The sequence below is a fragment of the Heloderma suspectum genome, chromosome 2 (genome assembly GCF_057233095.1).
Source record: "Heloderma suspectum isolate Gila_16-S chromosome 2, 16-S_ref, whole genome shotgun sequence".
Classification (NCBI taxonomy): domain Eukaryota; kingdom Metazoa; phylum Chordata; class Lepidosauria; order Squamata; family Helodermatidae; genus Heloderma; species Heloderma suspectum.
In genome coordinates this window covers 14892919-14906394 of record NC_139459.1, presented here as the reverse complement: position 1 = coordinate 14906394, position 13476 = coordinate 14892919, and the positions used below count along the sequence as shown (strand labels likewise).

Below are 13476 nucleotides of genomic sequence, written 5' to 3'. Positions count from 1 at the left end.
AAGAGACATGAGCCTGAGAATTAATATGTTAATGGTGCAATCCTACGCATGTTTAGACAGAAAAAAAGTCCTATAACTCCTAGCATTCCTCAGCCAGCCATGGCTGGCTGAGGAACGCTGGGAATTGTGGGACTTTTTCTGTCTAAACATGCATAGGATTGCATCCTAGATTGATATAAGTATTAATTCCAGTAAAATAAATCCATGTGTTGATGTTTTTTAGCTGGTAGGTCATTTGAGGAGGAAGCGTCTTTCAATGACAGAACACATGCTTTCCATGCAGGAAGTCCCTGGCTCAGTCCTCTGGAGAAACAGCCCCCAGTCAAATAGACCAGTGGCTCAACACATGTGAAATTTGGCTTCATACATTTATCACTTTTTTATACAAATGTATTTAGGATTTTAACCTAAGTTCTTGAGAAGGGGTAGGAAACCTCTGGCCCTCCAGATGTTCTTAGACTTCTACACGCATCATCCCTGACCATTGGCTTGCTGTCTGGACCTGATGGGAGTTGTAGTCCAACAAAATCTGGAGGGCCATGGTTTCCCCACCGGTGTTCTAGAGTTCTAGTCCCTTTTCTCATTAATGATGACATCGACCATTAACAAAAGTCACAAGAGGGGGATTACTATTCATTTCATTCTTCTCTCACCCCAAAATAATATATACTGACTACCTAACTTCAATTGCTTTTATAAGTGTGGTATTTTTTAGTATTGATTTTTTTTCCTTTATTTTATTTTTATTTTTTTATGACACAATTACTCTGGACAGCGATCTTGTGCTTTTCACACAACATCCTGGAATGAATTTTTACAGCCATCTTTCTGAGCATAATGGATGTGCTGGCACTATTTTAACTACCTCTGGTTATACAGGCACGATTGCACTAATACAAGAAATACTGAGAAGAGAGGGAAAATGTCACTATTGAATATGCTTCATATGTAATAATATGATTTCTGGAGAGACTGGATGGAAGGGCGCATTGATCAGTGGAGAACTAGGAATAACCCCTTCACTGTAAATATTCATAAAATCTACAAAGCTGAAGCTCATGTTTTAGAACAATATCTCATCATGATCTAATTTACTAGAATGGCATTTTCCTGATTTACATCTTACCCTTCTTCCAAAGGGCTCATGCAGTTGTATGCTGCATCATCCTATTTTATTCTGTGAAAACAACTCTGTGAGGTCAGTTAGGCTGAGAGTTAGTGACTCCCCCAAGGTGGACTTTATGGCTATGCAGGGATTTGAACCCAGGTCTCCCACACCTAAGGACCAAACTTGAATATCTACACTACGCTGGCTCTCATTCTAGGCAGAGTTACTTAACAGACAGTTAATAACATCGTTTTAATACAGTTGGATCCAGTGGGGGCTGGTGGCTCCAGTTTGGGAGGAGGGGCTATAAATCCAGTCTCGGTTTTAGTCAGAACTAGCCAGAACTCTAAAGGAGCTGACCCTATCCTCAAATCAGTTCAGAGCCTTGGATAGCTCCTTTAGAGCTCTGGCGGGTTCTGAGTGAAACCCAGAATGGATTTCTGGGTTCAACAACACTACAAGCGAGAAGGATCTTGGAATTGTTGTCCATCACAAGCTGAATATGAGCCAACAATGTGATGTGGCTGCAAAAAAGGCAAATACTATTTTGGGCTGCATTAATAGAAGCATAGCTTCCAAATCCCAGGAAGTACTAGTTCCCCTCTACTCAGCACTGGTTAGGCCTCATCTGGAGTACTGTGTCCAGTTCTGGGCACCACACTTTAAGAAGGATGCAGACAAACTGGAGAGGGTTCAGAGGAGGGCAACCAAGATTATCAGGGGACTGGAAACAAAGCCCAATGAAGAGAGATTGAAAGAACTGGGCATGTTTAGCCTTGAGAAGAGAAGACTGACGGGAGATAGGATAGCGCTCTTCAAGTACTTGAAAGGTTGTCACAAAGAGGAAAGCCAGGATCTCTTCTGGATCATCCCAGAGTGCAGGACACGGAATAATGGGCTCAAGTTACAGGAAGCCAGATTCCGACTGAACATCAGGAAAAACTTCCTGACTGTTAGAGCAGTACGACAAAGGAAACAATGACCTAGGGAGGTGGTGGGCTCTCCCACACTGGAGGCATTCAAGACGAGGCTGGACAGCCATCTGTCAGGGATGCTCTGACTTGGATTCCTGCATTGAGCAGGGGGTTGGACTCGATGGCCTTGTAGGCCCCTTCCAACCCAACTATTCTATGATTCTATGATTCACAGCCCCACCAAAAGCAAAGCCACCAACTTTACTGGCTGGATCCAGACTAACCATGATTGGAGCTCCTGGTATTCACAGATTCTTCCTTTCCCCTGCAGTTGCCTGTAAAGCTGTTTTGGAGGGTTAGGGGACACCCCCTGGACCCATATGAGACATGGTGCAGGGGGCTCCAGGTGGGAAGGGGAGATCAATGACATCTCTTCTCCCCCACCCCACCTCACCTTTTTGTCTCACAGAAGCCTCTACTGGATAAGAGTCCCTTCTGTGAATGGGCATGTCTGGATCCAACCCCAAAAGTTTAACTTTGTGTTAGATTGTGGCTACTGGCTCTCAGTTTTTGGAGCAACATTTTGGCACCTTGGCTTTCATCCAGTTATGATTTGTAGTGTTGGGTTCCTTTGTATAGGAATGCTAGCTGGGAATGATGGGAGTTGTAGTCCAACACATCTGAGTGCCAGGTTGGGGAAGGCTACTTTATCAGATATAAGAAGCTGTCTCCTATTGACATAGAACGGTGGCTCATCAAGCTCAATTCCATGTAGAAAAATCTTCACAGAGTTTCAGATAAAAGTGTTTGAGCCTGGTTATGGGGCCCTCTGTCAGTCACAGCATCAGTGAGTAGCACAGTAGCATCCAGTAAATCAAGAACCAAAGGAAATAAGTCATAGGTGCAACACCAAAATTTTTAGCATCTCAAAGCTACCGATGGGCAACATTCTAGATTTCTTGTTGGTCAAAGCGTGTGCATTTTAAAATGTCCATTATTTCTCTGGATTTGCTCTTGATAATGTTATATTTCATGAGCACAGACAGTTTATGAAAACAAACTTGACTGCAAGAGTGCAAAGAATTGTTGTTCTCTGCATTCAGCAAATCAGTTAAACTGGGTTGATCATTGTCTTCATGCAATAGTTTCAGTTATCACGTGATAGCCTGGCCATCTGAAGTTTTTATCATGTGGTTACTTGTTACATTGTTGTTCATTTCTTGAAATCAGTGGAAAGAAGGCTCCCCTATGAGGAAATCAATATCACATGAATGGGTTGTTAAAAGGCAGGTGGGACATTTGTATTTGCACAGTATTATATGCAAGAACAACTGTTTGTAGAACTTTTAGAATACAAAACACATACAGCAGTAAAATATGTATGTCTGAGAACTATAGTTTAGGACTACAAAGCTAAACATGCAAATACCAGCAAAATACTAATGCACTAAAACAGCCAAACCCCATAACTGAAGCAAGAACATATGTGACAACACCAATGGAACAGGGCAAAAGGACAGAGGGATTTTTTTTGCTGAAAGTCACTGGTATGGACTGGGGAAATGGATTTACTTCCAAGTAAATGCTTTATTAAGATTGGGATGTGAGGCTAGATCAGCCTTCCCCAAGCAAAGTGTTGGACTACAACTCCCATAATCCCCCATAGCTGGGTGGGGATTGTGGAGGTTGTAGTCTGACAACATATTGAGGGCACCAAGTTGGGGAAGGCTGGGCTAGGTGAACTTCATGTCCCTTCAAGCTTGGGGATTCTATCCTATGCCTTGGAAAACTAGGGGAACTATTATTATTATTATTATTATTATTACTACTACTACTACTACTATTTAGTAAAAGCGGCATTTCTGCTTGTCAGTGCTGAATACGTTTTGCACAAACGAGAGCTGTGACTGAGTTTAAATGAACAAAGGCAGGACGGCTAGTCTCTCACTGTTGCAGTAAAACCATTTTCATATTTCTCCCTCTGTCCCATCCCACCTCACCCTTTGACGAGGAATCAAAATGGAACATGATATCTGATAAGAAGCAGCATATGAATAAATCAATAACTTTGTATTCCTCTCTTCATTAAGGTGAACCCATACAGGAAACCAATCCACCTCATTCTCTGAAAAAGGATGTAGAAAACATGGGGAAAGGTAAAGACGGAAAGATTATATATAGATAATAGATATAGATCTGTTATTGTGATATAACCCTTTGTTTTAGTAGAATACAAAGACAATTGAGGGTAATTTTTTTTATTCCCCACCATATTTTAAGCTTGACAAGTAACATATGAATAATATATGTACCTTTTGTGTGGCTATAATTGAGATTAATGCATACATATCAATCAATACATGACACTGTACTATAATACTTTAAAATAATATATTGCATTGATTTATATTCATGGATTTCTGCACAAAATCTATCCTAGGCCTATGCAAGACGTGCCACTGGCACCCTTACACTGCCAAAAAAGTATTTTGTCTTTGGAATAATGAATTGCATGAACAAACACGCTCTCAAGATTTATTTCAGCTGATGATTAAAATGGCTCTTTTTTCCCCCTCTTGGTCTAGAAGAACTTCAGAAGGTCTTGTTTGAACAGATAGACTTGCGGAGGAGGCTAGAACAAGAGTTCCAAGTCCTGAAAGGAACCGCTTCTTTTCCAGTATTCAGTAAGAGCAATATTTTTTATTATTATTTCTCTCATTCTAAACCAGGGGTGTTGAAGCTCAGGTCCGCAAGTAAATCCAGCCCACCTGGGATTTCCCGTATGGCCATAAGAACATAAGAAGGGCCATGCTGGATCAGACCAAGGACCCATCTAGTCCAGCATTCTGTTCATACAGTGGCCAACCAGCTGTCGACCAGGAACCTACAAGCAGGACATGAGTGCAACAGCACCTTCCCACCCATGTTCCCCACAACTGGTGCACATAGGCTCACTGCCCCTGGTACTGGAGGTATCACATAGCCATTGGGACTAGTAGCCATTGGTAGCCTTTTCCTGCAGGAATTTGTCCAACCCCCTTTTAAAGCCATCCAAAGTGGCGGCCATCACTACGTCCTGTGGTAGTGAGTTCCATGGTTTAACTATGTGCTGTGTGAAGAAGTGCTTCCTTTTATCTGTCCTGAATCTTCCACCAATCAGCTTCATGGGATGAGCCCAGGTTCCAGTATTTTGAGCGAGGGAGAAAAATGTCTCCCTATCCACATTCTCCACACCATGCATAATTTTGTACACCTCTATCATGTCTCCCCTTACCCTCCTTTTTTCCATCATGTCACCCCTTGTCCTCCTTTTTTCCAAGCTAAACAATCCCAGCTGTTGTAACCTTCTCTCATAGTGGAGATGCTCCAGCCCCTTGATCATTTTAGTTGCCCTTCTCTGCACTTTTTCGAGCTCTACGGTATCATTTTTTAGGTATGGTGACCAAAACTGTACACAGTATTCCAAGTGTGGCCACATCATAGATTTGTATAAGGGCAGGATGATGTTGGCAGTTTTATTCTCCATTCCTTTTCTAATTATGCCTAACATGGAGTTTGCCTTGGCCATGCCTCCTTCCCCTGGCCCAAACTGCTTCCCCCCCCCCACCTATGGTTTGGGGAATTCCTGGCTTTTGAATTCCCCGCTCCCATTCTGAAAGGTTGAAATGCCCCTCCCAAGGCTTAGTTACTAGCGGTAAGAACTTTAAGCTTTAAATCTGTAGTTTTGTAGGTTTGCCTGGAGGCTCTGCAGTTTGCCCAGCCCCCTAGCCCTGATCTTGCACACCAATGCCTTGACTCCCCCCCCCCCCCGCGTGAGTGTAATCTTCTCAGTCTTAATCTTTTGATGAATCCTGTTCTTCCCACACACAAATTTCTGCATAATAACGGGGCGGGGGGTGTGTGCACTGGAAATTGCTTGCAGGTCACAGAAATGCAAACACCACATTTGCACCACCTGCATTAAGTGAAAATCAGAGAGATTTGTCCACCCCAAAATGTGACTCCAGGGACACATTTTTGAATAATATAAGGAATGCAAAGAACACATGGCCAAGGTTGCCAGATCCCTGGATCTGATCTGAAGTGCTAGGCTTTTAGCCTCCTTCTCCAGAGGAAGGGCTTAAATATTATAATGGGAATCCAGGAATGGTGCAGAAAAGGATAACCAAAACAATCAAGGGGCTGGAGCAACTCCGCTATGAGGAATGGTTGCAAGATTTGGGGCTCTTTAGCTTAGAAAAAAGATGAATAAGGGGGGACTTGATGGCAGTGTATAAAGTTATGTATGGTGTGGAGAAAGTGTTCATCATGCTAGAACCTGGAGTCATCCCAGGAAGTGAACGATGGGAGATTCAGGACAGATAAAGAGAAGTCCTTCTTCACACAGCACATTGTTAAAACTATGAAATTTGCTACCACAAGCTGTAGTGATGGTCACCAACTTGGATGGCTTTAAAAGGAAATTAGACAAATGTACGGAGAATAAGGCTAGCAATGGCTCTTAGTTTTGATGGCTGTACATTGCCTAAATTATCAGAGGCAGTATGCCTCTTAATACAGTTGCTGGGGAACATGAGTGCAAGGGTGCTGTTGCACTCATGTCCTGCTTGTGGGCTTTCCACTGGGGCTTCTGGTTGACCACTGTGAGAACAGAATGCTGGACTAGATAAGCCTTTGGTCTGAACCAGCACAGCTGTTGTTATGTTCTTATTGCAAGCAAGGGAAAAAGCTGTTTCCCAGGGGGCTGATTCAAACTTCCTTTCCCCATCCTAATGTTTTAACTATCACCTTTTCCAACATGTTCTTCCAGCCTTAGTATCTTATCCTTTCTTTCCGTGTGTGTGTGGGGATGGTGGGGCAGCAACTGTGAGGTGGACACCAATACAACTCTTGAGGGGAAGGGCCATGGCTCAGTGGTAGAGCCCCCTGCTTAGCATGCAGGAGGCCCCGGGTTCGATCCCTGGCATCTCCAAGGAGGGCTAGGGAAAATAGCTGCCTGAAACCCTGGAGAATCACTGCTGGTTGGTGTCCACAGTACATGGACCAAGGGTCTGACTTCCTCTGTACCAATAAATCTATTTTGAAAACACCTGGGTGATAATTCTGCACTGGAGATCAGCTAAGAGGAGAGGCTTATGGTCTCTTTTTTAAAATCACCAAATACCTCTAGGCTCCCCACCCTGTGATTTGACAGCTCCAGCCTATGAGCTCCAGATGCCTCTGGTCTGGAGGAGTGCATTTCTACCCATGTGAACAGGTCTGGTGTTCCCATAAGGCAAGGCCACACCATGACGTAGGCAACAGACTTTGGGGGTTCCGTTGTAGGCAGCAAATGGTTGTTTTTACTATTCTTATTCTTATTCTTATCATTATCATTATTAATTAAGCCACCGTAGGAGGGGTACCATTTGGATATTCTGCCTCAAGAGCCAAAATGTCTTGAACTATACTTGCACAGCAAAATATTCTAGGGGGGGGAGCCCCCATTTATTTCGGGTATCAAAATATTTGGCTGATCCTCCTGAAGTAAAATAGACTTCTAAAGTTGTACAGTGCACACCACTTAAAATCAAAATGAGCCCAAATGAGCCCACTTAAATTGCTTGGTTATGTCTTTGGTTTCCAAATACCGCTGTACGTTCATTACCTGCCAGGTAATGTCAATATGGCGGCTTGGAATTTTGCCATCCGCAGTTCCCCGTGTATCCTTTTGCACCACAGTAAAATTTAAGACGTGCCTCCCTCTGATGTAAATAAAGCCTGCGATGAAACCACACAAAATAACAATTCAAACTAAAATGGATCATCGCATGCTGCTGACCAAGGAAGTGGTGGTGGAGGCGTTCGCCAATTTGAAGAATGTGTGGTCTTTGCGTACCACAAAGCAGTGGTCAATTTTGCTCCTAGATTAAAGTGGAAAACAAATACCAGACTATAAACAATTGTGGAGAAGGGGGGGGGAGCTTAATGCCAGCTTTAATTTTTCGCAGCCTGATCCTACATACATGTACTTAGAAGCAAGTCCCAGAGCTGAGTGGGATCTACTCCCACATAAAGACGCACGGGGTACAGTTAAGCATGCACAGAGTTGCATATTTACTTACAGCCCCATGTTATGCATATTCACTCAATAGCAGGGCTGTCAAGGGCATGGTTGGGCATGTGCTAAAGCCCCTCACCCCAGAAAGGGCCCACTGGCAAGGGCCCCCTGGAATTGCTCCTCCTCCTCACAATTGCAGTTGTGAGGCTGGATTCACACTGTGGCTGAAGAAACCACTGTGACCACTGTTAAGAATATAATGTCCGACTTTGCAAACTATATGGTCACAAGTATACAGTTCAACACACTCAAAGCCATCCACTTGAGTCAGGCGGTCCTTTCCATCCATGGGGGGGCGGGATATCATGCTTGAGAAACAAACAAGGATGGGATCCTGTAACAAACAGAAAACATGGGCCATCCCATGAAGCTGATTGGTGGGAGATTCAGGACAGATAAAAGGAAGTTCTTCTTGACACAACGCATAGTTAAACTACAGAATTTGCTTCTACAAGATGTAGCAATGGCCATCACTTTGGATGGCTTGGTATCGGACAAAATTCTGGAGGAGAAGGCTATCAATGGGTACTAGTCCTGATGCCTCTGTGCTACCTCCAGGATCAGAGGCAGTATGCCTATGTACACCAGTTGCTGGGGAACATGAGTGGGATGGTGCTGCTGCATTCATGTCCTGCTTATGGTTTCCTGGTCAACAGCTGGTTGGCCACTGTGTGAGCAGAATGCTGGACTAGCTGGATCCTTGGTATGATCCAACATGGCTCTTCTGATGTTCTTAAGATGCTCAGATTCCCTACTCTTTCCTTCCACATATGGAAATCCACATGGGATCCTAGGTGTGTATGATGAACGAATCCGATCTTGATTGGCAGAGTGGATCTACCGATCCACATGTGTAACACAATTAAGCTGTGCTGCCTAAAATCTCTCTGTCTAATCCTGAGCATTACCAGCCCATGGCATATGTTTGCTTGGCATTCTATCAGGTCTTTCCTTGGGTACCAAATCTAATACTGTATGTATATCAGTGGAAGTTACTTCTGAGCAGACCTGTGTAGAATTGCACTGGCTTTCCGATTCTACAGGTTGGTTCAAGAGGGCAGCTTAAATATTTTTGCTTTGTGTAACAATTAGCCTATTTTTACAGTTGGGCATATCTTACAGTTGGTGGCACAGCTGAGTTCATAAACCTTGCTATTTTGAATAACAAATTTTCTCCACCAGTACAAGATTCCCACACAGAGAACTGCAACAGAACTCTTTCAGAATATCTAATGGCATGATGTTGTTTTTTAAACTGAACTTCTATTTGGTTGGTTTGATTTTATACCATTTAAAAAAGATTTTTAATGGATCTTCCTTTCTTTTTTCTTTCCCCCACAGATAATTTTCAAGATCAGATGAAGCGAGAATTGGCCTACAGAGAAGAGATGGTTCAACAATTACAAATTGTAAGAGATTTCTCCTCTACTAAAAATGTTAAGATTAAAACCACTGAATATTCAACATTTCTTAAACAAGGGTGCAGTCCCATCAATTGTGCCCTCAGTGATCAGAAGCCCCTGAACTTGGAGACATCTGATCATCCAATGTAGGGCAGGATGACTGGCAGAGACAATCTTTGCCTCCCCATCCTCCTGCCCTGCAGATTTCACTAGAAGGGCTTTTTAGCCTGTCTAGCAAGGGCACTTTGGAGGGGAAGGGGAGGAGACTGGAGGAGGCTCAGGATAACTCATATCCTGGCCTCTCTGGTCTCTTCCCCTCTCCACCCACCAGAACGCCCCCTCTCCTCCTCCTCTTAGGTCACTTTTCTGACCTTGGAGGGCAGATGGACCTTTCCATACCAGCTATGAGGGGGAGGGATCTGGGGTCAGATCTCCAACTCCCCCTTCCAAGGTCAGAGTGCTATCTCTAACCTCAGAAGGGGGAAACCGAACAATCCTATGGTCCCTGGGATGCTCACTCAGGGACCATAGGATTGCTCTTTAAGTTGGCTAAGATGACAGGCTGGCAGATGTGTCCTATGACTATTTGCAGAGAGCTGAACATACAAACCTGGGACCTTCCATGTGCCAAGCATCTGGAGGGCACCCACTTTGGGCAAGGCTATAGACTAATAGCAAACTCGTTTCTCTGAGTGCAAATCCTTAATTTTGCCAAAATGGCACTGCTCACACACAAAGAGGGTGGCAGCAGCAGGCTTGGGGGAACTCAAAGCTTTGCAGAAGTACAAAATAATAATAATCTGTAGGGGGTAAGATTAAGGGGGAGGGAACCCCAAAACAGGCCAATGAAGACTGAGCATCCTCAGTAGCCACAAAATGTTGGCCAATTGTCATGAGGGGAGGGATGGAGTAGAGTATTCTGGAACAGGGCCTGGCTGGCTGGCTGGAACCCTGAACAAAAGCAGTCTACACTGCAACATTTTGTTACAGTTGACACTTGTTTGCTCTACTACTGAGCAATGGCTCATCGCAGGCTTCATCAATATGTGCACTGGTGCAAACTCTTAGTGATCTTGCTCTTCATCCTCTTTGGGGATGATGGGACTTGGCACTTCAGACACATGTGTTCTGGTATCACTGTTCAGCCTCAGGCAGTCCAAGCACTCAGAGCGGCCAAAGAGATAAACAGGGCAGCTACGTTCTGACCTGTCTTCTGCAGCTGTGCCTTTAACAGCAGCTTCACAGCCAGCGATCATGTGAGTTTTCATGCTGTTCAGCCTTGAGAAGAGAAGACTGCGGGGAGACAGGATAGCACTCTTCAAGTACTTGAAAGGTTGTCACAGAGAGGAAGGCCAGGATCAATTCTCCATCGTCCCAGCGTGCAGGACATGGAATAATGGGCTCAAGTGACAGGAAGCAAGATTCCGGCTGAACATCAGGAAAAACTTCCTGACTGTAAGAGCAACACGACAATGGAACCAGTGACCTAGGGAGGTGGTGGGCTCTCCCACACTGGAGGCATTCAAGACAAGGCTGGACAGCCATCTGTTGGGAATGCTCTGACTTGGATTCCTGCATTGAGCAGGGGGTTAGACTCGATGGTCTTGTAGGCCCCTTCCAACCCTACTGTTCTATGATTCAATTATTCTATGATTCTATGCTGTGAAAAGCTTCACCTGCCAATTTCTACAGCCAGTTGTTAAAGGCACAGGAGGAGGCTGGGTGATCCCCCCCACCCTGTCCCCCAATCAGGTGTCAACCGTAAATATAAGTTCCAGCAGGACTGGGGCCCACATTAAGTCGTGGGGCAGCATCCAATGGTGGTCCTACATAAACTATGCCCATTCACTTCAATGGGTCTACTCTGTGGAGGAGTGCCATTGGATACTGCCCAGGATCTGCACAGGAACGTTAAGGATCTGCACTGGGAGAAATGAGTTTGCTGTTAATCTATAGCAGCCTTGCCCAAACCATGTGTTGGACAGGAACTCCCATCCTCCCCAGCAAATACACAAACAACCAGGTTTGGGCAAGCCTGGTGGGAGCAGCCTCTTGCAACAAAGAGACAATGCAGGCATGCTGTCCTGCCATCCTTTATATGTATATGCGAATGCTGGTGGATCCCTCGAAAGGTCTTCCTGTAACCACTCGGGCTGAATCTACACACAAGAGTTATACCGTTATCATACCGTTATCATAACTATTGGTGCCCACTGGTGTCATGTGTACCAATAGTTATGATAACAGTATGATCATGGTAACTGCTATTCAGCCTTGGTCTCCAAGTGCCCCCTTCTGCCTCCACGCAATCACTACACCCTCCAGCAGCTTTTCAGGGAAGGCAGTGTAAAGCTCGATCAGTAGGCTTCATTTTTCAGCTTTTGTCCACCGTGGACTTGTAATGGTTCTTTTTACGATTTCCTGAGCGTCTGGCTTCCTTGGCTTTCCCAATAATTGGGAAATTGGCAATACAGCCTTTCTCCTCTGCTGCACATCCCTTGCCGGAGGAAATTATGTCCTTCGACAAAGTGATGAGCGTGAGGTGGGGCTACGGAACACAGGTGCAGGAACTACCTGCTGAAGGGAACGCTCCGAGATCCTCTCTTCGGAGTCATTTCACGGGGTATGTTGGAGCTGCCCACAGAACGCGTAAAAAGGCTGCAGTCCTGAGCGTGCTTCCTATGGAGTCATCCCATTGAACACAGTGGGTTCTGCTTCAGAGTAAACGTGCCTAGGCTCGCATTGCACATTCCCGTTCCCTTTCAGAGCTGAAGGGAGAAACGTGCCTGCAAAATGAAATATGTCATATGCAGAGGCATCTGCCCTGAAAGGTGGCCAAGAAATATTTTAAATAAAAGAAAGAAAGAAAGAAAGAAAGAAAGAAAGAAAGAAAGAAAGAAAGAGGCTGCTCTATATTTGGGGTGAATAGTGCAGTGCCCCCCTGCCTCTCCCCCACCTGCTTGTGGCAGAAAAATCGCCTCACACCCAGGGACGTTTGCTCCAATGCATGGCATGCAGCTACCGATGGCCACGCGTGACCTTCTCCTGCCCTCCTTCAACAATCTCAGTAAAATATTGAGTATCTGCCCTGCCCTCTGCCCCACCAACCCCAGTGAGCACCAGCCACCACTGGCCATATGCAGGAGGAAAGACCCACACCATGCATGCTGCAAATGATCTGCTTTCCTCCAGCCCTGGAGCACCGATGTGGCATGTGCAGTGGCATAGTGCAGCCAGGGCTCACAAGGGTCGAAGCACGAGGCCCTTTCCATTAGCAGGAATGATGACATCATCTACCACCCCCTGACTTCCCTGCTCCCCCGGAGCGTAGCTGCATTCCTCATAGTAGATGCAGGGGAGATGGATTTTCCCAGCAACAATAGATTGTTGTGAGCTATTCCTGTTATAAAGCAAAGTATTTTGGGGTGGCTTGGTCTTGAATGGGCAATTAAGAACCTTATGAACAGCTACAAAAACAAGTAATACCAAGAGGGAGAGAAGGGAGAGGGAGGGAGAGAGGGACAAAGACGGAGAGGCATATCAATACAGCTGCATTTTGGCTACAAGGATAGTCATGATGAGCGCCTGAACTTCAACAGGAAGTGCAGGGAAGGCTTCTCAGATTTGCAGATGACACAAAATTGGGCAGGATAGCTAATACCCTGGAAGACAGAAACAAAATTCAAAGTGACCTTGATAGGCTGGAACACTGGGATGAAAACAACGGAATGAAATTTATTAGGGATAAATGCCAAGTTCTGCACCTAGGAAAGAGAAACCAAATGCACAGTTACAAGATGGGGGACACTTGGCTCATCAACACGACAAGCGAGAAGGATCTTGGAATTGTTGTCGATCACAAGCTGAATATGAGCCAACAATGTGATGTGGCTGCAAAAAAGGCAAATGCTTTTTGGGCCTGCATTAATAGAAGTATAGCTTCCAAATCCT

The 13476-nt window shown here is 44.9% G+C and overlaps 1 protein-coding gene across 1 annotated transcript in view; it reads left to right on the top strand.

Moving 5' to 3' along the window:
• Window positions 1-13476, top strand: part of SKOR2 (SKI family transcriptional corepressor 2) — a 44801-nt gene that overhangs the window by 20324 nt on the left and 11001 nt on the right. The window contains exons 4-6 of the mRNA XM_084832014.1: window positions 4113-4178; window positions 4608-4706; window positions 9464-9531. Of these exons, the coding sequence (XP_084688140.1) occupies window positions 4113-4178; window positions 4608-4706; window positions 9464-9531 (233 nt within the window). The remainder of the gene's footprint in view (window positions 1-4112; window positions 4179-4607; window positions 4707-9463; window positions 9532-13476) is intronic.